This window comes from Nyctereutes procyonoides, unplaced genomic scaffold, assembly GCF_905146905.1.
Source record: "Nyctereutes procyonoides isolate TBG_1078 unplaced genomic scaffold, NYPRO_anot_genome, whole genome shotgun sequence".
Classification (NCBI taxonomy): Eukaryota; Metazoa; Chordata; class Mammalia; order Carnivora; family Canidae; genus Nyctereutes; species Nyctereutes procyonoides.
This window is the reverse complement of record NW_026575052.1, coordinates 8,202,944-8,223,264: the sequence shown is the minus strand read 5'-3', so window position 1 is coordinate 8,223,264 and position 20,321 is coordinate 8,202,944. Positions and strand designations below refer to the sequence as shown.

The 20,321-nt window shown below is 60.1% G+C and overlaps 2 protein-coding genes across 5 annotated transcripts in view; one reads left to right on the top strand and one right to left on the bottom strand.

Moving 5' to 3' along the window:
* HSPG2 (heparan sulfate proteoglycan 2) overlaps positions 1–11,171 on the top strand; it is a 99,094-nt gene extending 87,923 nt beyond the window's left edge. For all 3 annotated transcript variants that reach the window (XM_055331125.1, XM_055331124.1, XM_055331123.1), the window contains exons 77-97: positions 282–548; positions 1,036–1,145; positions 1,343–1,490; positions 1,573–1,689; positions 2,335–2,446; positions 3,116–3,260; positions 3,350–3,449; positions 3,583–3,692; positions 3,817–3,925; positions 4,477–4,575; positions 4,905–5,126; positions 5,358–5,602; positions 5,886–6,057; positions 6,147–6,269; positions 6,360–6,404; positions 8,670–8,745; positions 8,837–8,915; positions 9,035–9,105; positions 9,286–9,369; positions 9,736–9,839; positions 9,937–11,171. In XM_055331125.1, coding sequence (XP_055187100.1) covers positions 282–548; positions 1,036–1,145; positions 1,343–1,490; positions 1,573–1,689; positions 2,335–2,446; positions 3,116–3,260; positions 3,350–3,449; positions 3,583–3,692; positions 3,817–3,925; positions 4,477–4,575; positions 4,905–5,126; positions 5,358–5,602; positions 5,886–6,057; positions 6,147–6,269; positions 6,360–6,404; positions 8,670–8,745; positions 8,837–8,915; positions 9,035–9,105; positions 9,286–9,369; positions 9,736–9,839; positions 9,937–10,109 — 2,711 coding nt within the window. In that variant the 3' untranslated portion in view covers positions 10,110–11,171. The remainder of the gene's footprint in view (positions 1–281; positions 549–1,035; positions 1,146–1,342; positions 1,491–1,572; positions 1,690–2,334; positions 2,447–3,115; positions 3,261–3,349; positions 3,450–3,582; positions 3,693–3,816; positions 3,926–4,476; positions 4,576–4,904; positions 5,127–5,357; positions 5,603–5,885; positions 6,058–6,146; positions 6,270–6,359; positions 6,405–8,669; positions 8,746–8,836; positions 8,916–9,034; positions 9,106–9,285; positions 9,370–9,735; positions 9,840–9,936) is intronic.
* Positions 11,172–11,247: 76 nt separating this feature from the next.
* On the bottom strand, positions 11,248–19,972 carry LDLRAD2 (low density lipoprotein receptor class A domain containing 2). 2 transcript variants are annotated; one of them, XM_055331126.1, is made up of 5 exons: positions 19,720–19,897; positions 17,528–17,998; positions 13,273–13,404; positions 11,822–11,989; positions 11,248–11,723 (listed from the first exon to the last, which is right to left on the bottom strand). In XM_055331126.1, exons 1-5 carry the CDS (start codon positions 19,787–19,789, stop codon positions 11,497–11,499), a joined length of 1,068 nt encoding a protein of 355 aa, XP_055187101.1. In that variant the 5' UTR covers positions 19,790–19,897; the 3' UTR covers positions 11,248–11,496. The 2 variants fall into 2 exon arrangements, with proteins under 2 accessions (XP_055187101.1, XP_055187102.1); XM_055331127.1 differs by having other exon boundaries at positions 11,248–11,989; positions 19,720–19,972.
* Positions 19,973–20,321: the final 349 nt, after the last annotated feature.

Genomic DNA, 20,321 nt, shown 5'->3' with positions numbered 1-20,321 from the left:
AGAGAATTATTGCTTGTGTCTAACATAGCATAAGGGGGTTTGACAAATATTGCAAGGAGGGGAGAAAAGGAGATGGGTGGAGCAAGTGGGTGCTCAGACCACCCAGTGAAGGACAGCAGATACCCAAGAGGGTGAACCTACAAAAGAGAGCAGACAAGTGAGCACGTTCATGAGTGAATGCACGAGAAAGCAAATGGACGCCAGGGGCCCCAGTTCTCCCCTCCTTGGGCCAGGCCTGCGGCAGGCTGGCCTCACTCTGCCCCTGCTTCCCTCCTCCCTAGCCCTGCCCTCGGTGCTCATCAACATCCGGACCTCCGTGCAGACCGTGGTGGTCGGCCATGCCGTGGAGTTTGAGTGCCTGGCCCTGGGTGACCCCAAGCCTCAAGTGACATGGAGCAAAGTTGGGGGACGCCTGCGGCCCGGCATCGTGCAGAGCGGAGGCATTGTCAGGATCGCCCACGTGGAGCTGGCCGATGCAGGACAGTATCGCTGCACCGCCACCAACTCTGCCGGCACCACCCAGTCCCACGTGCTGCTGCTCGTGCAAGGTGAAGGCCGGCAGGGACCTCCACGGGGATGGGGGGTATCACGCACTAAAGCACCGGAGATGCTGATGGAGACCCACAGCCCAGTGTGATGGCAGAGACGACATAAACACAGACACTCGAGAGTGACAAAGAGCAGTTGTCAAGGGCCGACACATATCTGTGTTGTCTTTAAAGGAAGCTCCTTTTCACCCCAACCCGCATGACTTGCCCCCAAACTTACCACTGCATACTGCCCTGGTGCCCCTCCTCAGGTCCTCAGGGGGCGACACAATGTTCTACCGGGATGTGTTGAAGCGTCTCGGGCTGTGGAGTCCAATGGACCTGTCCCTCAGTGTGCAAGCAGCAGTGAGCCTCATCTGTGAAATGGGGATGCAGTGCCTCCCTTCGGGGGGCTATTGTGGGGATGGAAGGAGTCAGGACACAGTCTGGGCTCTGAAACGGTGGGTGTCATCAGATTGATGGCCTGTGTCTCCTTCCCCACTCCTAGCCTTGCCCCAGATCTCAACACCCCCAGAGGTCCGTGTGCCTGCTGGTTCTGCAGCCGCCTTCCCCTGCATGGCCTCTGGCTACCCGACTCCTGACATCACCTGGAGCAAGGTAAGTGCCAGGCAGGGGCGCCACGGGCCTGAGGGGCGGAGACCGAGTCTTCACCATCTCGGTGCCCCCAGGACCTGGCCTGGGTTTGGCACAGAGCATGTCCACAGTGCTTATGGGTGGGCCCGAGGTGAGATGGGAGGCAGGCCCTGGAGAGGTGCGGGCCGAGGCCAGGCTCCAACGTGCAGCTGTGTTCGCAGCTGGACGGCAACCTGCCACCCGACAGCCGCCTGGAAAACAACATGCTGCTGCTGCCCTCTGTCCGGCCTCAGGACGCCGGCACCTATGTCTGCACCGCCACTAACCGCCAGGGCAAGGTCAAAGCCTTCGCCCATCTGCAGGTGCCGGGTAAGACGACAGCCTCCGCACTTGGCAGCGCCCTGCCCACTGCCTGGGAGGCATGGGTTTGAGCTGCGTTCTCTGCCCGCAGAGCGGGTGGTCCCCTACTTCACGCAGACCCCGCACTCCTTCCTGCCGCTGCCCACCATCAAAGATGCCTATAGGAAGTTCGAGATCAAGATCACCTTCCGGCCTGACTCAGCTGATGGTGAGCAGGGGAGGGGCCGCTGTGGGGTGGGGATCTCCCGGGCTAACCGCCACCACTGTCTGAGCCCTGGAGGCCCCCCCGGTCCTACCTACCTCCCCCAGCTCCCTGTCCTGGGACCCCTGGCCTGCTCGGGGCCATCTCTCACACCCCCTCCTGTCTCTATCCCCACTGCTCAGTACCTCCCACCTCTGCTGGGTACACCCACAGCCAGCCTCCTGGCCCGGCTTCCTGTTGGTTCTGTCCTCCTCCTTCCCTCCTTTGTCTCCGTCTCTCAGCCTTTCCTCCTCTCTCTCTTTCTCTCTCTCCCTCCCTCTCTCTTTTTCTCTCTCCCCATCTTCCTATGGCTCTCTGACTTTCACTGTCCAGGCCTCCTTCTCTACTCGGGTGAGTCTCTGCCTCCCTGTCCTCTCAGGTAGGCCCTCTGGTGTGAGTGAAGCAGACTCCATGTGTTTGTAGGGACCGGGAGCCAGCCCTGGTAGGGCGCCTCTGGAGACAGTGAGAAGGCCCTGGCTGCTCGGGGGTGTGTGGAGGGAGGGACGGGAGCTAGACAGTGAAGGCTCCCCGGCTGTGGTCACTCACTCCTGGGGCGGGGTGGACGGGGGGCCCGTGGCTGGTGGGAGGCCCTCACACGGCTGTGCCCTCCAGGGATGCTGCTGTACAACGGGCAGAAGCAGAGCCCAGGGAGCCCCACCAACCTGGCCAACAGGCAGCCTGACTTCATCTCCTTCGGCCTCGTGGGGGGCAGGCCTGAGTTCCGGTGAGACTCTCCCCCACCCCATTCACAAGCGAAGGGGCTAGAGGACTGGACCACAGGGCTTTGGTCAGGCACACAGCACCCTGCACGGAGTTGAATGAAGGAGGAGATGCGGCCGTCACCCTCGGTGACCGAGTGATCTGTGGCGCGGGGACAGTGTGCCGACAGGGTAAAAAAGGAAGCAGCCCCAGACTTGCTCAGAACCGTGGCAGAGATGCTCGGTGATGCTGAGCGCGTGTCTACCGGGTAGGACTCCTGCAGACAGGATTCATTCGTTCACTGGCTCAAAAATTATTTGCTGGACTGGACTCCTCCTCTGTGCCATGCACCGGTAGAGACAGATCTAGTTCTGGCCTTGGGGAAATCCATATCCTAGTTGGGCAAGAGAAGCCATAAAGGAGGAAAGCAGCAAGGTGATCTCTAGGGCCATAGAGCCAAGGGCATTTAGCACCCGGGGGCTGCTCTGGATAAACTCTGGGGATGGGGGGTGGAGGAGGAGACCCGAGGAAGGGGCAGGGATGGGGCGAGCTGGGGGTGGACAAGGCAAGGACAGGAACTAGATCAGAACTGTAGGACGGTGACATCGCCTTCCCCAGGCCGGGCCCCCTGCCCAGCCCTTCTGACTAGCCCAGTGTGCGCTCTCTCCTGCCCTGGCCCCACCCCATGGAGCAGGTTTGACGCAGGCTCAGGCATGGCCACCATCCGCCACCCCACACCGCTGGCGCTGGGCCAGTTCCACACCGTGACCCTGCTGCGCAGCCTTACCCAGGGCTCCCTGATTGTGGGCAGCCTGGCCCCCGTCAACGGGACCTCTCAGGTGAGGCCCCACCAGTCCCCCCCCATTTCCAGCCACCTGCCCACCGCTGCCCAGCCCCTCTTCCCCATCCCGGCTTCTCCACTCCCCAGGGCAAGTTCCAGGGCCTGGACCTAAATGAGGAGCTCTACCTGGGTGGCTACCCCGACTACGGTGCCATCCCCAAGGCCGGGCTGAGCAGCGGCTTCATAGGTGAGCCCCTGCCCCACCTCCCCGGCTGGCTGGCTGAGCCCATGGGAGCCTGGGAGAGCACCCCAGGGTGCAGGGGGGGCGGGGCAGGCCCCCGGCACTGCCACCCCTCTCATCGTGGCTGCCCACCGTGCAGGCTGCGTCCGGGAGCTACGTATCCAGGGAGAGGAGATCATCTTCCACGACCTCAACCTGACCGCCCACGGCATCTCCCACTGCCCCACCTGTAGGGACCGGCCGTGCCAGGTAACCCCGCACCACACAGCCCACCCAACTGCCCCTGGCTGCTGCCCTCCACCAGGGAAGCCCCCGTGGGGAGTGGGAGAGAGCCAGGGTGTTCTCCACCTGACTTCTGGGACCGGCTTCACAGAACGGGGGCCAATGTCAGGATTCAGAGAGCAGCAGCTACGTGTGCATCTGCCCGGCTGGCTTCACCGGGAGTCGCTGTGAGCACTCCCAGGCCCTGCACTGCCACCCAGGTGCGTGACCCACCCTTGTGACCGCTGCCACCCTTGGGTGCTCGCCTCTGCCCGTAGCTGCCCCTCCATGTCCACCCACAGTCTCACTCACCCATGTTCTCGCCACTCCTCCCAGATACTGACCTCCATCACTGCCACCCTAACACCCACTCTGCCCCCTAGCTCTGCCCCCCAAGTTCTCACCCCCGTCACTGGTGCCCAGTTACTCATCCTACCCCCATCACTGCTCCCAGGCGCCGAGCCCCGCCAGCCTCTTACTACCCCAGGTACCCACCACCTTCTCATCCCTCACCAAAGCACTCACCCCATGACCTGCATCCCAGGTACCCACCACCCCACACTGTTACCCGGCCACTCATGCACCTCCCTCCCATGCTGCCCCCTGCCCAGCCTCCTGGGTGCCCCCTACCCCTCCGCCATCCATTCCTCCTGCCCAGTCTCCCAGTATAGTCCTCCTAGGCTGGCCAAGGCCCCTGGGGTGCTATAGGTAGGGCTGTAGCATCAGGACCCCACCCTCTCCCGGGCCACCTCAACGTTCCTCTTGCCCACAGAGGCCTGTGGGCCTGATGCCACCTGCGTGAACCGACCTGATGGCCGAGGCTACACCTGCCGCTGCCACCTGGGCCGCTCAGGGGTGAGGTGTGAGGAAGGTGAGTGATGCCAGACCTGAGTCCCAAAGGAGCCCGGGAGGGTTGGGGGAAGCTGGACAGGGCACCCTGAGGCCACAAAGCGCCCTGTGAATGACAACACTTAGTCCAGAGCCAGAGGGCCCCCAAGTCACCTGACCAAGCCTCTCTGCCCAGTCTGAATCCCTCCCATGAGAGTCCGTGAAGGGCCCCCCCTTCCTAGAGACACCTCCAGCCTGGTCTGCGGTGCCCAAGGGCAGGGGCTCCTGTGCAGCTGCAGCTTCTGGGCCTGAAGCGGGCCGGGCAGGGATGCTGGTACCCCCACTGCCCCGGCTGAGTTGTGGCTGCTGCAGGTGTGACAGTGACCACCCCCTCCATGTCGGGCACCGGCTCCTACCTGGCACTGCCCGCCCTCACCAACACACACCACGAGCTGCGCCTGGACGTTGAGTTCAAGCCGCTGGCACCCGACGGCATCCTGCTGTTCAGCGGGGGGAAGAGCGGGCCCGTGGAGGACTTCGTGTCCCTGGCGATGGTCGGCGGCCACCTGGAGTTCCGCTACGAGTTAGGGTCAGGTGAGCACCAGACACCAAAAGCAGATGGGCTTTAGGTCCCCATGCCCAAAGGAGGGCTCAGATCCACTGAAGTCCCCTATTCATTCACATCCCTTCTCTCCATGCATGACCTTAGGCAAGTCCCCTAGACCCCTCCCAGGTTCCTCCCGGAACACCATGTCCACTCAAGTCCCTGTATGGGGACCGGGGGGCCCTCCGCGCCTGTGCCATCCCTGCCCGGCATCCCCCCAGGGCTGGCTGTGCTGCGGAGCCCCGAGCCACTGGCCCTGGGCCACTGGCACCGAGTGTCGGCGGAGCGTCTGAACAAGGACGGCAGCTTGCGCGTGAACGGCAGACGCCCGGTGCTGCGCTCCTCGCCCGGCAAGAGCCAGGGCCTCAACCTGCACACCCTCCTCTACCTCGGGGGCGTGGAGCCCTCCGTGCGGCTGCCCCCGGCCACCAACGTCAGCGCTCATTTCCACGGCTGTGTGGGCGAGGTGAGGAGCAGCCCCAGGACCGCAGGGGAGGGCGGGGTGCCAGACGCTTCCCTGTGGCCTCAGGTCCCTGCTCTGTGACTCGGGGATGAGGACGCCTCCTGGAGAGGACCAGCTGCACCCCTGGACCTCCCCGGCGCCCAGGAGGCATGCAGCTCGGGTCCCTCCGTCACCTAGGCTGGGATGCCCCGTGACCGCTCATGCCCCAGCTCCGGTTCCCAGCCACCCTCCACTGCACCCTGCTCCCCACTGGGCCAGGGCCCCTCAGCGCCCCCTGTGCCCACAGGTGTCCGTGAACGGGAAGCGGCTGGACCTCACCTATAGCTTCCTGGGCAGCCGGGGCGTCGGCCAGTGCTACACCAGCTCCCCGTGCGAGCGCCAGCCTTGCCAGAATGGCGCCACGTGCATGCCTGCTGGCGAGTACGAGTTCCAGTGCCTGTGTCTCGATGGCTTCAAAGGTGGGCGAGCCCAGCCGGCCCCGGCGGGGGACGTGGGGTGGTGGGCAGCCATTCCGGCCCACGCCCACTCACCGCGCCCTGGCCCACAGGAGACCTCTGTGAGCTCGAGGAGAACCCCTGCCGGCTCCGTGAGCCCTGCCTGCACGGAGGCACCTGCCAGGGCACCCGCTGCCTCTGTCCCCCCGGCTTCTCTGGCCCGCGCTGCCAACAAGGTAACCGTCCTGGCTTCCCCCCAACTGCCTCTGGGGGCCGTCTGGGGTTGGCCACCCTGGCACAGTGTCTGCAGCTGCCTTTCCTCACAGGCACAGTGGAGTCTGACTGGCATCTGGAAGGCAGCGGGGGCAATGGTACGTACTTCCTATGGCCACACTGGCTTCTGGTCTCGGCCCCTCTCCCAGGTACCCCCGTTTGCAAGACAAGGCCAGAGAGAGGCTCACTGGGCTCAGAGGGACAGAACAGAGCCCAGCCATACACAGCCCGGTCCCGCTATGTACTTACAGGCGCGGTGATCCGGGGCAGGGTCCTGAGCCACTCTGACCTTAGTTTCCTCCTCTACATTCATGCCTGTCGACAAACTATTGCGTGCCCATCCTCACCCTGGAAGCGGGAAATATAAGATGAATGAGGCAAGACCTTCATTCTCAAGGATTCCACAATCTGTTTAAGAGCAGTGATCATTTCTTAAAAATCAGTGCTTATTGAACATGTGCAGGCACCGGGCTAACGGCTCTGTAGGTATCTTCTTATTTCTCACTAATGTAATAGGAGAGGTAGTGGTAGGGTGGCTAAGAGCATGGACTCCGGATTCAAATCCCCCCACCCATTAGCTGTGTGACCTTGGGTGAGTCACTTACCCTTCTGTGCCTCAGTTTCCTTATGTGTAAGGTAAAGAGAAGAAACATCCTTTCCACAAGAGCTGGATAAAAGTTTGTGTCACGGTACAATTATTTAATATACTTGGAATGCCTAGAACAATGTCTGGTCCACAGTGGGTACAGAATGTTAGCTTTTGTTAACGTTATGTCTAAACCATAGGATTATTGTAAGAATCCGTTTATTTTTTTTTAAAGATTTTATTTATTCATGAGCAACACAGAGAGACAGAGACACAGGCAGAGGGAGAAGCAGGCTCTTCACAGGGAGCCTGATGTGGGACTCGATCCCAGGACCCTGGGATCACAACCTGAGCCAAAGGCAGTCACTCAACCACTAAGCCACCCAGGTGCCCCATGAGGATCCATTTAAATGAAAGCATGCTTGCAGCTGGCTGTAAAGCTCCCTGCACGTTGATTGGCACATAGTAGGAGCTTGGTAAATGTTAGCTGTTAGCATCATCTGGTGGAGGGTGGCCAAATGTCCCCTACCCTCGTAGGACCGCAGGGACCAGCGCTGGCCTGCGGGATGGGTCTGAGCAGTTAGGGCTGAGGATGCTGGAGCCACACACTGTATGGACATGGGGGCCAACAGGCCCGGGGTGTCATGCAGGCTTCCCACTTGTGGGCAGGCCACTCACCACCAGCCCCCCACCCCCACCCCAGCCTGTCTTCCCAACTGCAAGATGGAGGGAATACAAACGTTCTGAACTTTTCATGTGCCATGGACCTGGGTGACCAGCTCTCCCCGTTTGCTCAGGACTGAGGGGTTTCTCGGAATATGGACTTTCAGAGCTAAACCCAGGACAGGACTCAGCAAAGAGGGATGATTGGTCACCCTATCTGGACCCTACTGACTATATAAAATAAAATACATAGGATTTTAGAGGAAACCAGTTATACTGAAATAAGGTTCTCAAAATATGTAAAATTTTCTGATTTGTAACATATGTAGTTCTGTATTTTTTTTAAATTTTTATTTATTTATGATAGTCACAAAGAGAGAGAGAGGCAGAGATACAGGCAGAGGGAGAAGCAGGCTCCATGCACCGGGAGCCCGACGTGGGATTCGATCCCGGGTCTCCAGGATCGCGCCCTGGGCCAAAGGCAGGTGCCAAACCGCTGTGCCACCCAGGGATCCCTGTAGTTCTGTATTAATGCAGTAAACGAGACCTGGTGGTGGCCCTAATAGCTACCACGATTTCGGCAAGCTCTGGAGTGTTGGTAACTACTGCGGCGTGATAAGGAAGTCTGTTAGTGGGACGCCTGGCTGGCTCAGTGGTTTAGCACCTGCCTTCAGCCCAGGGAGTGGTCCTGGAGTCCTGGGATCAAGTCCCACATCGGGCTCCCATGGAGCCTGCTTCTCTCTCTCTGCCTGTGTCTCTGCCTCTCCATGTGTGTCTCTCATGAATAAATAAAATCTTTAAAAAAAAAAAAAGGAAGTCTGTTAGTAATAAATCATAGGTCCTGCTACTGCTCCTTGGGTTTGCTGCCCACATGCCCTAATGAAAGGAACTGCTACACGTCATGAGAAGTGAGTGAAGGTAGAGCTACAGTGTCTCCCCACCCAAGTTCACAGGCCCCTGAATTGTGTCCATAGCCCTCTGCGGTCTCCAGAGACTGCAGGCTCAGGGCCCCCATAGTAGCACACGTTGGGGTGGAGGTGGGAGTCCAGAGCCCGTGCAGTGGCCGCTCCATGAAGGCGAGCAGGTGCCTCATCATCCCCACATTGTCCCACAGATGCCCCTGGGCAGTACGGAGCCTATTTCCACGACAATGGCTTCCTAGCTCTCCCAGGCCGCATCTTCTCCAGGAGGTGAGATGGGTGTTGGGGGAGCCTGTGGATCCAGGGAGGGCAGCAGGAATCTGCAGCTTCTTCCCCCTCACCTGCCCCCTCCACTCCCCAGTGTGCCTGAGGTGGCGGAGACCATCGAGCTGGAGGTTCGGACCAGCACAGCCAACGGCCTCCTGCTCTGGCAGGGCGTGGTGAGTGTGGGCGTCTGGCCCCGTCTTAGGGTTCCTGGTGGCCAGGGCTGTGAGGCCACAGCGGCTGGGGCCTTGGCTCCCAGACCAGGAACCCCAGCGACCCTGTGCTTCCCTGGCAGGACATGGGCGAGGCCGGCCGTGGCAAGGACTTCATCAGTCTTGGGCTTCAGGACGGGCACCTGGTCTTCAGGTGGGTCCGGGCACCTGGCCCTTCCTCCCCCCATTCCTGGCCCTTCTCACCCCTTCAGTGGCCTCCCCTCTGCTCGGTGCCATGGCTCCTCCCAAAAGAAGCTGCAGCCCCCGCACCCCAGCCCCACACACCACCACCGTCTGCCCCAGCTCACACTGTCTTGGGCCTGCATGTCTGCAGCTACCAGCTGGGCAGTGGGGAGGCCCGCCTTGTCTCTGAGGACCCCATTGACGATGGCGAGTGGCATCGGGTGACTGCACTGCGGTAAGGGAGTCCACCCGGGCCCTTGGGCGGGGGGCACAGAGTTCTGAGGTGGGACAGATCGCCGCCCACCACGTGCAGGGAGGCAGGCTTTGAGCTCTGGAGACAGAACTTGAACCACGGTGGGTGGAGAGCCCACCTGCCGGAATGCAGACTTCCGGTGGGGGGACAAAATGCCATGGCGGGGAGGCCGGCAAGCACCCGAGTGGGATGATGGATGAGAGCTGGGAAGCTACACCGGGCCACATCGCATCCAGTGGGGGAAGGAAAGGGCTCGGAGCAGGGCCAGGCTTTCCTAGCTGGCATATCTGAGGCAAAGGGAGGGGACTCGGGATTGGTGGTAAGGGGTCCGCCCCCGTCCCATCACAGAGAGGGCCGGAGAGGCTCCATCCAGGTGGACGGCGAGGAGCTGGTCAGCGGCCAGTCCCCAGGCCCTAACGTGGCAGTCAACACCAAGGGCCGCATCTACATCGGTAAGTCCCAGCTCGGTGCTGGCCTAGGGCACCATCTGGGCAAGGGAGGGAGGGGGGCTAGAGCATCCCCCTTCCTCACGCCCTGGGCTCCCTGCAGGCGGAGCTCCCGACGTGACCACGCTGACCGGGGGCAGGTTCTCCTCGGGCATCACGGGCTGTATCAAGAATCTGGTGCTGCACTCCGCCCGGCCCGGCGCCCCGCCCCCGCAGCCGCTGGACCTGCAGCACGGCGCCCAGGCGGGAGCCAACACTCGCCCCTGCCCCTCGTAGGCAGCCGCCTGCCCCAGACGGACTCCCGGGCAGTGTCCCAGCCCCACAACGTCGACTATATTATTATTATTAATATTATTATGAATATTTTGTAAGAAACTGAGGCAATGCCACGCTTTGCTGCTACTGCCCTGGGCTGGACTGGAGGGTGGGCACACCACCCCCCATACACAAACGCACCTGGGCAAAGCCGCAGGCTGGTAGGTAAGGCAGGTTGGATTGGAGCCGGTGCCTCAGAGGGCCGCCAGGACTTGGGGTCAGACACGGTGGTTGAGTGGGCTCAGAACTGTCACCACCAGTAGAGAGCCCCCCCTTCCCCTAGAGCTGGGCTGTCCGGGTCAGCAGCCCTCGGGCAGCCCTCAATCCTACGAGAGCCAACTGCGGCCAGTAGCCTGGTGCCTCACCAGCTACCTGGAGCAAGGAGCATGGCCTTTACCACCCTCCTCCGGGTGGGGAAAGCTCTTTAGTGCCAACTGTGGAACAAAAGGCAGCTCACCCCTGGGCGGGCAACCCCACCCCCGCCAGCCCACGTCCCAGCCCTTGTCACCCCTGCCCAGCCAGCTGGGCCACCTGCCCCTGGCAGCCTCCCCCTCCCACCGAGCCCTCCTGGCCTGCATCCCCCCCACCCCCGCCCCCACCCGACACCTAGCCCAGGGCCCCCCTGGCCTCAGGGCTGCCAGGGAAACTCCACCCCAACTCTTACCAGGAGCTGCTACAGGCAGAGCCCAGCACTGAGAGAGTCCCCCGCCCACACCAGCCCATAGCCCCCCCACTGATCTGGAAGTGAAGGCCCAGGGGACATGGGGGGAAGAGGGCATTGGTGGTTGACAAGAGTTAGTGCCTTGGGTGGGGGATGCCAGGACTCATGACTGGGAGGGACAGGAAGGGGACATGACAGTCCTGCCCCATCTGTGGGAGCCTGAGGGCCCAACTGGGGGCACGTACCCTCCCCACCAGCAGCCCACAGATGTGGGGCCAGGATGCCTGGCCTCTGTGTCCTAGAAGGGACCCTCCTGTGGTCTTTGTCTTGATCTTTCTTAATAAACGGTGCTATCCCCGCCAGAGCGTGTCCTGCGCCTTCAACGGGGGCTTGACTCGGTGGAACCTGCGGCTGGGCTGGGGTGGGGCAGCGCAGGGCAGGTGAGCTCTGGGAGCCAAGCAAGGCCCCTGCTCCCCACCCTTGATGGATCCAGCAGGGCTACAAGGCCGGTTAGCTCCCGTGTATTTCACAACAACCAGGAGGCAGGAATCTTCCCATTTTCCAGAGGAGTAGACCGAGTCTGAGGGTTACGTGACCTGTCCAAGGTCAGACGGCCCTCCTGGGGCTGAGGCACAACCCTATGTCCATCTGACCCCAGAGCCCAGTCTTTTTCTGAAGCCACAGCCTCTAGGGACGTCCTCCCTGGCCCTGGAAGGCCGGGCCACTGGGCTGCAGCCCCCCAGGAGCCACCTGGCCAGGACACGGACAGATGCTGCAGCGGGGGCAGAGGCCACGGGCACCAGCCTGCCGGGCCAGCCGGCTGGAGGCACAGCAGCACCAGAGGAGGCCCAGGAGGAGGCCCGCAGAGGCCAGGACCAGCGAGGAGACCAGCGCCGGGGCCCGGAGCCTGGGACCTGCAGAAGGAAAGGGAGAGGGGTGCCTGGGTGGCTCAGCGGTTGAGCGTCTGCCTGGTGGGAGGAGTGGGAGCAGGTGGGAAGCAAGAGACACCTACCTCCTGGAGGGGCTGCGGCATCCTGCTGTTCGGGGGCCCGGCCTGCGAGGGGGCTCCTCCCGGCGGCCACCTGGAGGGGACCTGCAGACCCGAGAGCCGGGGAGAGCGTCAGGGGCCTGGGCGGAGGGCCGTCTGTTCTCCCTGCCTGGCTGGGCGCCAGCGAGGGACCTGCAGCGGGAAATAAGAGAGTAACACTTGGAACTTTGCAGGGCTTGACTTGGGCTCAGTGAAGCCTCCCTAAACCCATCTGGGCTTGTTACTCTCAGAATTTCCATCTTACTCATAAGGGAAGTGAGGCAGAGAGGTTAAGTCGCCTGCCCAGGTCGCAGGGCAGGAAGTCCTAGGGAAGGACACGAGCCCACGCGGCCCAGCTCCAGCCCCTGCGGTTTGCCAGTGGAGGGTCTCCCCAAGAAGGAGGATGTGTCTGGGCACCTGGGTGGCTCCGTGCTTGAGCATCTGCCTTCAGCTCAGGGCGTGATCCCAGGGTCCTGGGATCGAGTCCCACGTCGGGCTCCCTGCAAGGAGCCCGCTTCTCCCTCTGCCTGTGTCTCTGCCTGTCTCTCTGTGTGTGTCTCTCATGAATAAATAAATAAATAAATAAATAAATAAATAAATAAATAAATGTCTTAAAAAAAAAAAAAAAGAGTCCAGCTGGCAATGCAGTAGGAAGGAGACCACGGAGGGAACTGGTGCGGTGAAGGCTGGAGGAAAGGAGCGTATGGCAACGGGGCCTCAGGCACGAAGCACAGAGTGCCAGGGAGATAATGAGGAACCTGCAAAGGAGACTGAGAATGGCTTAGGAGGCCAGTGTGTGGGGTCCCAGGAAGCTGGACTGCACCCTTCAGCCAGGTGGGTTTTTGCAGTGAACAGTCTGTTCAACAGTACATGGCAGCCCTGTTTGCAGGATGCGACATCTTAGATTCCCAGGAAGGATCTTTTGGGGCCCCCTGTCCACAGAGGTCATTCCTGGTCATGCTCCTCCTGGACTCTATGACCTTGGGCAAGTCATTTCACTTCTCTAGACCTCGGTTTCCCCATACGTAAAATGTGGGAGTCAGACTGGATGAATGATTTCCAAAGTAAGACTCGAAGGTCCCCACCCCTGGGGACATCAGCAGTCAGCTACGGCCTGGGCCTCCACGTCCAGTTAGATGGAGCATCTCTCCTTGGGAGGTCTTGGTCCTCTGTGCAAAATGCCCCTTAGGAAGAGCTCCCACCACTAGCATACCATTTGGCCACAGCTGGATTAGATCCTCTCCAGCATCATTCCGGTTCTAACTGGCTCTGATCCTCATCCTCAGTCCGGCCTCCACAGATTCCCCACTACCCGCTTCACCTTATTCTCCCCTGCCTATCCCTGTACCCCAGCTCCACCTCTGGGCTCCCCACTGAGGCCCTGCCCCTCCTCACTGCTCAGCACACCGCCCTCCCGGGCCACACCCATCACTGACCTCTGCAGTTGGCTGGTGGCCAGGAAGCCTGGTCACTACCGTCGCCACAGTTGTCCACGCCCCAGCGATCGCACACCAGGCTCGGGGGGATGCACCTGCCGTTCTGACAGCGGAAGTAGGCACCACAGGATCCTGGGGCCAAGAGGGGACGCACGAGATGAGGACCCTGAGTCTGTCCGTGACACAGAGGGATGTGCAGCCCTAGGGGGAGGGAACGTGGGAGCTTCGTGCAGCAGGGCTGCTTCCACGGGCATGGATGGAAGCATGGGTGGGTGTGTCACGGGGGACAGGTGCACGGTCACCAGATGATGCTGATGGCTGACATTTATGAAGTTCCTCTTCTGTGCTGGGCACGGCCCTAAGCACTTGGCTCACACCCCAGCTCCTTAAGTTCTCACAAGAATCCTATGGGAGGGACACCTGGGTGGCTCAGCAGTTGAGCACCTGCCTTCATCTCAGGGTGTGATCCCAGAGACCTGGGATCAAGTCCCGCATCGGGCTCCCTGCATGGAGCCTGCTTCTCCCTCTGCCTGTGTCTCTGCCTCTCTCTCTCTCTGTGTCTCATGAATAAATAAATAAAATCTTAAAAAAAAAAAAGAAAACCTACAGGAGAGCTCAGGTCTCTTGGCCAAGACGACACAGCCTGTACCTAAGTAGCAGAGTAGGAATTCAGTCCCCGGCTCATGAACCCTGTGGTGCACAGTGGGTGTGAGGGTGTCTGCTGTGTCCCAGCGAGCCTGGCCGCTCCCAGCAACTCCACGCTTGGGGCCTGGCCCTGCCATCAGCTCTGCCCGGCATCCCCTCCCAGCAGTAAGTGCATGGCTCTCTCCCTTCGGGTCCACACTCATTACCTTACAGGAGGCCCTTAAGCTCCACGTGAGAACGGCACGCCAGTGTCCCCAGCGCTCCGGCCCTCCTTGTCCTGGTTTGCGTCCCTCGGCAGCACTCCTCACCCCGGCAGAACGTGGATTCACTCAATTATCTGCTTTCGGCATGGAATTAGAACGCCCCATCTCTGGCCACAGAAATGGACACATGACCTACATGACCAATCAGATTTGGCCCTGGGCCTTTTGCTAGAACCGTAAGAAAAGATGCTAGCTAGCTATCTTGTCAAGGTGAGAGCTGTAAGGGGGACCGTGGTCTTGGAGCTGCAGGGTCACCTTGCTGCCAGGTGGAAAGAGAAGCTGCCTGAGATGGAAGCCAAACAGACTCCCACAATGCAAAGACAGAGATCAAAGAGAGAGCCCTGGTGCCATTACTCGAACTGCTGGATCCAGCTGTACCTGAACCAACAATTTTTTTTAATTTATGATAGTCACACACACAGAGAGAGAGAGAGAGAGAGAGAGAGAGAGAGAGAGGGAACGTGGCAAAGACATAGGCAGAGGGAGAAGCAGGCTCCATGCACCGGAAGCCCAACGTGGGATTTGATCCTGGGTCTCCAGGATCGCGCCCTGGGCCAAAGGCAGGCGCTAAACCGCTGCGCCACCCAGGGATCCCCTGAACCAACAATTTGATATCCTGTTCCAGGGGTCCCTCCCCATTCTCCTTTGGCTAAACCAACCTGAGTTTGGTTTCTTTTGTCTACAAATGAAAATGAATAATACGTAGCAGGTATGTAAGCTTAAGAGTGAATATGAGAGAAAATACAAACAGTAGTGTGGTTGTGTATGGGAAGTCACATGTGGGTGTCAATGTAAGAGGGTGTGCATGCAGCAGGCAGGCTGTGCCTGCCCGTGTGAGTGGCAGGGACTGTGTGTGTGGCCAGAGGATATGAAATGGACCCTTCTTCATTTAGATGACAAAACTGATCTAAGGAAGCCAGAGCTGTGACAGGGCTTTGCCACTGCCACCTTCTTGCTGGAGTCCAATCCTGCTAAGCACAGAGTGGCCGCAGCACCCCGGCTCCCTGGCCGACAGCTATCTCTTGCAAGCAGGCAAGGCCACAGGGAGAAAGGGAGGGAAAGAGAGAAAGAGGGAGAGAGGGCGGGGTTCATTCTCAATCCACCAGTAAGAACTGTTTGCAAAACATAATAGGTCCCTGGGCACCCTACTGCCAACGGGAGCCAGAAAGGAGACCCCGGCACCACTGGTCTTGGCCCTTAGATACAGGGTATCTGTGGGGTTATGCCCAAGGATTTATGGTTCCTCCCAGAGCCAGAGACTAATGGTAAAGAGAGAGAGAGAGAGAAAAAATCTAAAATCTAGAATTCAGGCAGCCCGGGTGGCTCAGCGGTTCAGCGCCGCCTTCAGCCCAGGGCCTGATCCTGGAGACCCGGGATCCAGTCCCACATCGGGCTCCCTGCATGGAGCCTGCTTCTCCCTCTGCCTGTGTCTCTCATAAATAAAAAATAAAATCTTTTAAAAAAATAAAAATAAAATCCAGAATTCAGGGCACCTTGGATGGCTGAGTCAGTAAGTGCTGGACTGCTGATTTTGGCTCAGGTCATGATCTCAGGGCCGTGAGATGCAGCCTCACAACGGGCTGCATGCTGGGGCTGGAGCCTGCTGAGGATTCCCTCTCTGCCCCTGCTTCCCACCCCTGCTCTTTCTTGCTCACGCGCACTCGCTAAAAATTAAATAATTAAATAACATCCAAAATTCAGACCAGGCACCAGGCCCGGGTAGGAGAAAGGTGGGCCTGGTCCAAAGAGACTATGGGGCGCCGGGGGGCGCTCCCCGACCAGCTCAGTGCTGAAGGGCTGCCCAGGGCCTGCAGGGGGAGGGCATGGGGAGCCCATGGGTGCTCGGACGGCCCTGCTCTGGGCTCTGGGCGCTCGCAGTCCTGGCTGTTTTGCCAGAGTTGGCGGTAAAGCTTGTCTGCGCATTTGGAGTCCTCTGAGTCTCGGCAGCCCGCCTGCTCGCCTTCCCCGGACACGGTGTCTGCTGCGACACAGGCTGAGCCTCCGCTCCTCGGGCGCCTGCGGGACCTAAAGCCTTAAACCCATTTGGGCAAGAGGACGTGCTCCGGCCGCTAACGCCCCGCTGCTCCAGAGAGCAGGCGGCCTGGGCACCTCCCCTCCCCTCCCCGAGCCTGGGTCTCACCCACAAATAGAGGACGAGAAGACACGCACGGCGTGGCCCTGAGGAGCAGACAGCACCCAAAGAGCAAAGGCCACGCTTGCTAAATGATGATTAATCACCCTCTGTTTCCTTAACATGCTTGGGGGGGTTGCGTGGCTTACAGCCACTTGCCCCCCGCAATCACCTGCGGGGCGAGCCAGGACAGAAGAGCCCGGTATGAACCTGAGACTGGCTAAGTTGTATCTAAGTGTGCAAAGTGGTGCTGTGTGTATGAGGTGTGTGATGCAAACTGTGAGTGTGCCGTCTGTGAGGTATGCGGGTTGCGTTGCACTGTGTGAGGCACATGGGCGTGTGCGTTGTGTAAATGAGCGCAATGTTGTGACTTCTATGTACATACAGAGTGTGTGTGAATATGCGTGTCGGGGTATGGGTGTGCGAGTGTAGGGTCATGTGAATGAGTGTGAAGGGTGTGTGGTGTATGTGCAGGGTATGGGGGTGTGAAGGTGTGAGGTGTGTGAACATAGGGTCGTGTGAATGGGTGTGCACGGTGTGAGAGTGTGTGTTGGGTGTCAGGTGTGGGAGTGGGAGTATGTGTGTGAACGAGGGTGCGCAGGCTGTGAGGGCTGTGAACAGTGTGAGCGTTGGGTGTGCAGTGTGTGGGATTGTGTGAAACGGTGCAGGACACATGGGTGTGTGAGTGTGGGTGTTGGGTGTCAGGTGTGCAAGCGTGGAGTTGTGTGAATAAGTGCAGGTTGTGCCAGCATATGAGCGTGGGGTGGTGTGAACGAGTGTGCCACATAGGTGGGGTAGGTGTAGTGCAAAGGGTGCTGCGGTGTGAGTGCATGAAGGGTGAGTGTGCACGGCGGTGTGAATGAGCGTGCGGGGTGAGTGTGCGCGGTGGTGACTGAGCGTGGGGGTGAGTGTGCGTGGGGGTGAGTGTGCGCGATGGTGACTGAGCGTGGGGGTGAGTGTGCGCGGTGGTGACTGAGCGTTGGGGTGAATGTGCGTGGGGGTGAGTGCGCGATGGTGACAGAGCGTGGGGGTGAGCGTGCGGGCGGGCGTCAGGCGCTGGTGGGGGCTGGCACGCTCGCGGCCCGCAGTCGGACGCACGGACGCATGGGCCGGGCTTGCGGTTCTGGAGCCATCGCTGCCAGGAGCGCGCTCGGGCCGGCCCCCGCCCCCAGGTCCCCCCGCCCCCGCCCCCGCGCCCGCCCCCGCCGCCACCCACCCAGCCGGAAGGAGGTGGCCTCGCCCACGAAGGCCACGCGGGGCTGGCGGCCCCGGGTGCGCAGGCGGAGGCCCAGGACGGGCCCGGAGGACGCGACGGCGGCGGGGATGCTGCGGCCGCACACCCGGGCGCCCAGGGGCCGCGGCGCCCCCGGCGGGCCCTCGTAGAACTGCACGTACGAGCCGGGGGCGCAGGGGTCGGCGGAGGCGGAGGAGGCGGAGGCGGAGGAGGCGGCGGCGGCGGAGGAGGCGGCGGCGGGGGGCGCCGGGGACCCCGGGGCCGCCGCGGCCAAGCTGTACACCAGGAAGAAGCGGAACTGGAAGCGGATCCTGTCGCCGGCGGCCGCCGCCCGCATCCAGAGCGCGCAGTCGGCGTCCCGGGCCACGAAGTAGGAGGTGCGCGAGGCGGCGTGCGAGCGCAGCAGCAGCCCGGCCCCCTGCCACGTCCGCCCGCACCGGGCCGCCAGGTCGGCTGCGGGGGAGAGACCGGCCCTGGAACCGCGCCGCCCGCGCCCGGGCCCTGCGCGCCCCACTCTCCCTCCGCGGGCCTCAGTTTCCCCGTCGGCAAAATAGGACGCTCGCGCAATCTCGGGACTTTGGGGGGAGGGGGGGTAATTTAATTCGGGCCCCCCGGACTCTTCTTGAAAGACTCCAGGACGCGTTTCAGAATCTTCCAGATTTTAGAAAGGTAACGTGGTGTATGTGCAGGAGATTATGTTTGCAGCCCTTGGTGATCAAGCCCATTTTCTAGAGCGAGTCTATGGACATAACCCTGAGCAGGACAAATACAAGAAACAGCCTCCTTCAGCTCACGTCAGGTGCTGCCAGTAAATTAGTTAAGGAATTCTGGTCTCCCAGAGCTTTTCATATTCTGGAACTGGAACTGGAGGACTGTGGGCAGGTAAGGGTTCGGTGCTTAGGCCGGTGCGTGGCGTTTAATGAGTGTCACAGAAATGTGAGCTGTTGTTAGCATCTCGTAGGGGAGAGGGTAGACTGAACTGGGCACCTGCCCACCCCAGGCCTTTCCCTATTGCGCCTATAAAAACCCTAATATCTCTCAGCTGTCGGAGGGCAGCCTACCAGCCCTCCTGGTACCGGGAGCCTAAACTAAGCTCTGTCCTCCTAACTCTATTTGTAGGGCTTGTTGGAATGCCACCTGATTCTGGGCAATGAGACTGAAGAGGTTTACTGAAGGGAAGGTTTCCCTCTCTGAATAAAAAAAAGGAAAAGAAAAAAAGAAAGAAAAGGGAGAGCTATGTGAGGAGGAGGCTCTTTCTTCCTGCTTTCGAAAGTGGTTGACTGAGGATGTGATGGCCAGCGCCGTAGCAGCCGTCTTGCAAGGGTGAGGTCATGAGATTCATGGGGAAGTACTGACATGGTTGAGCTGCTATATTAACCATTTCTGGAATCCTCTATGGCCACTCTTAAGTGAAATAATGTCCCTCATGGGTTAAGCCTCATTACTTTGGTGTCTGTAACTTACATCCCAAAACATCCTCACACTACATTGTTGTTGTGAGGATTGAGTGAGATAATGTGTAAATAATCCAAGTAGCTCTAATTTCTGTAAGGATGGAGAAGAGGAGGTGGCTTTTCTGGTGCATGGTAGGGGCACCTGTGGGTCTTGAGGACCATCCAGGATGTGGGTCTTTGGGGAAGAAATCCACCATCAGGGCCTAGGACGTGGAGGCATTTTCCAAATCTGCGCAGACCTACTAAAGCCAGGGGCTGCCCTGGAGGCCCACGGGGGTGGAGGGAGGTTTGGAGAGTGAGTGAATTGAGCGCTTTCTATGTGCCAGGTGCAGAAGGACTTGCACACTTATCTCATATGCACAGTAATAATAGTCCCTTAAGGGGTGAGGTCCCTTATTCCCACTTTGCTGCTGAGGAAACAGACTCCAAGAGATGAGGCGGTGATGTCAAGGGTGGAAACGTAGGAAGAGGTGGTGAGAGTGTGAGCCCAGACTGTCTGACCCCAACACCCACGGTGTTGTCCACTGCCACACACACACACGCACACACACACACACACTCTGGACTTGGGGGCACCAAGCAAGACCAGGCACAGGGCTTCCCAGCCTCCTCAAGCCAAGGGGGTCCCAGCCCATCATGGAGAAATGGTCTCTAAGGGTGGTAGGATCGAATCTCCTGCCTGCCCCAGCCAAGCCCCCGCCAAGCCCCCCCCATGCTCACCGGTCTCCAGAGCAGATGCAGCCAAGGCAGCCGCCCCCAGCAGAAGCAGCTGCAGAAGACAGGTCTCCATAGCCCCGCTGTGCCCAGCAGTGGCGCAGACCTGCAGAATCCTCAGTTTGGATGTCCCTGGGGAGACCAGGGTGTGGGGACCCCGCAGATGGGCTGGCAGGACACAAGGAGCAAGAGGAGGTGAGTCCACCAGCCCTCTGGCCTCCTTATAGTGGTCTTTATGCTCCAGATCCTTCTTCAGATTAGGATTGTGTCTAGGGTTGCCATGGAGATTTGGGGCTGAGGCTGGAGCCTGGGGAACGAAGGCAGTGAAAATGTCCACTCATCCCCTGCCAGACGGGAACCAGGAAACTCAGATCCGGTTAACCCACAAGGCTTCTGGGAGGGGGACCCACAGCCTCAGAGAACTGCTGTTCTCTGGGTAAGCTGACAGCTTAGCGCTGAGCTTGAGGGAAGCCCAGGACAATCACAGGGCGGTTCTCAGGGCCCCAGAGAGGCAGCAAGTGGTAAGGAGCACTGGACCAGGAGTCCCTACCTCAGGGCCTTTTCACTCACAGTTCTGTCCACCTGGAGTGCTCTTCTCCCATAGCGTT

What these genes read in the sequence shown, in the direction of transcription:
- LDLRAD2 (XM_055331127.1), bottom strand. Translation starts at nt 19,789, where the DNA reads ATGGAGACCTGTCTTCTGCAGCTGCTTCTGCTGGGGGCGGCTGCCTTG. An exon ending in TGCATCTGCTCTGGAGACCG is followed by an intron (nt 17,999 to 19,719) that starts GTGAGCATGGGG and finishes TCTCCCCCGCAG; the next exon opens with CCGACCTGGCGGCCCGGTGC. An exon ending in GGCCACCTCCTTCCGGCTGG is followed by an intron (nt 13,405 to 17,527) that starts GTGGGTGGCGGC and finishes TCTTGGCCCCAG; the next exon opens with GATCCTGTGGTGCCTACTTC.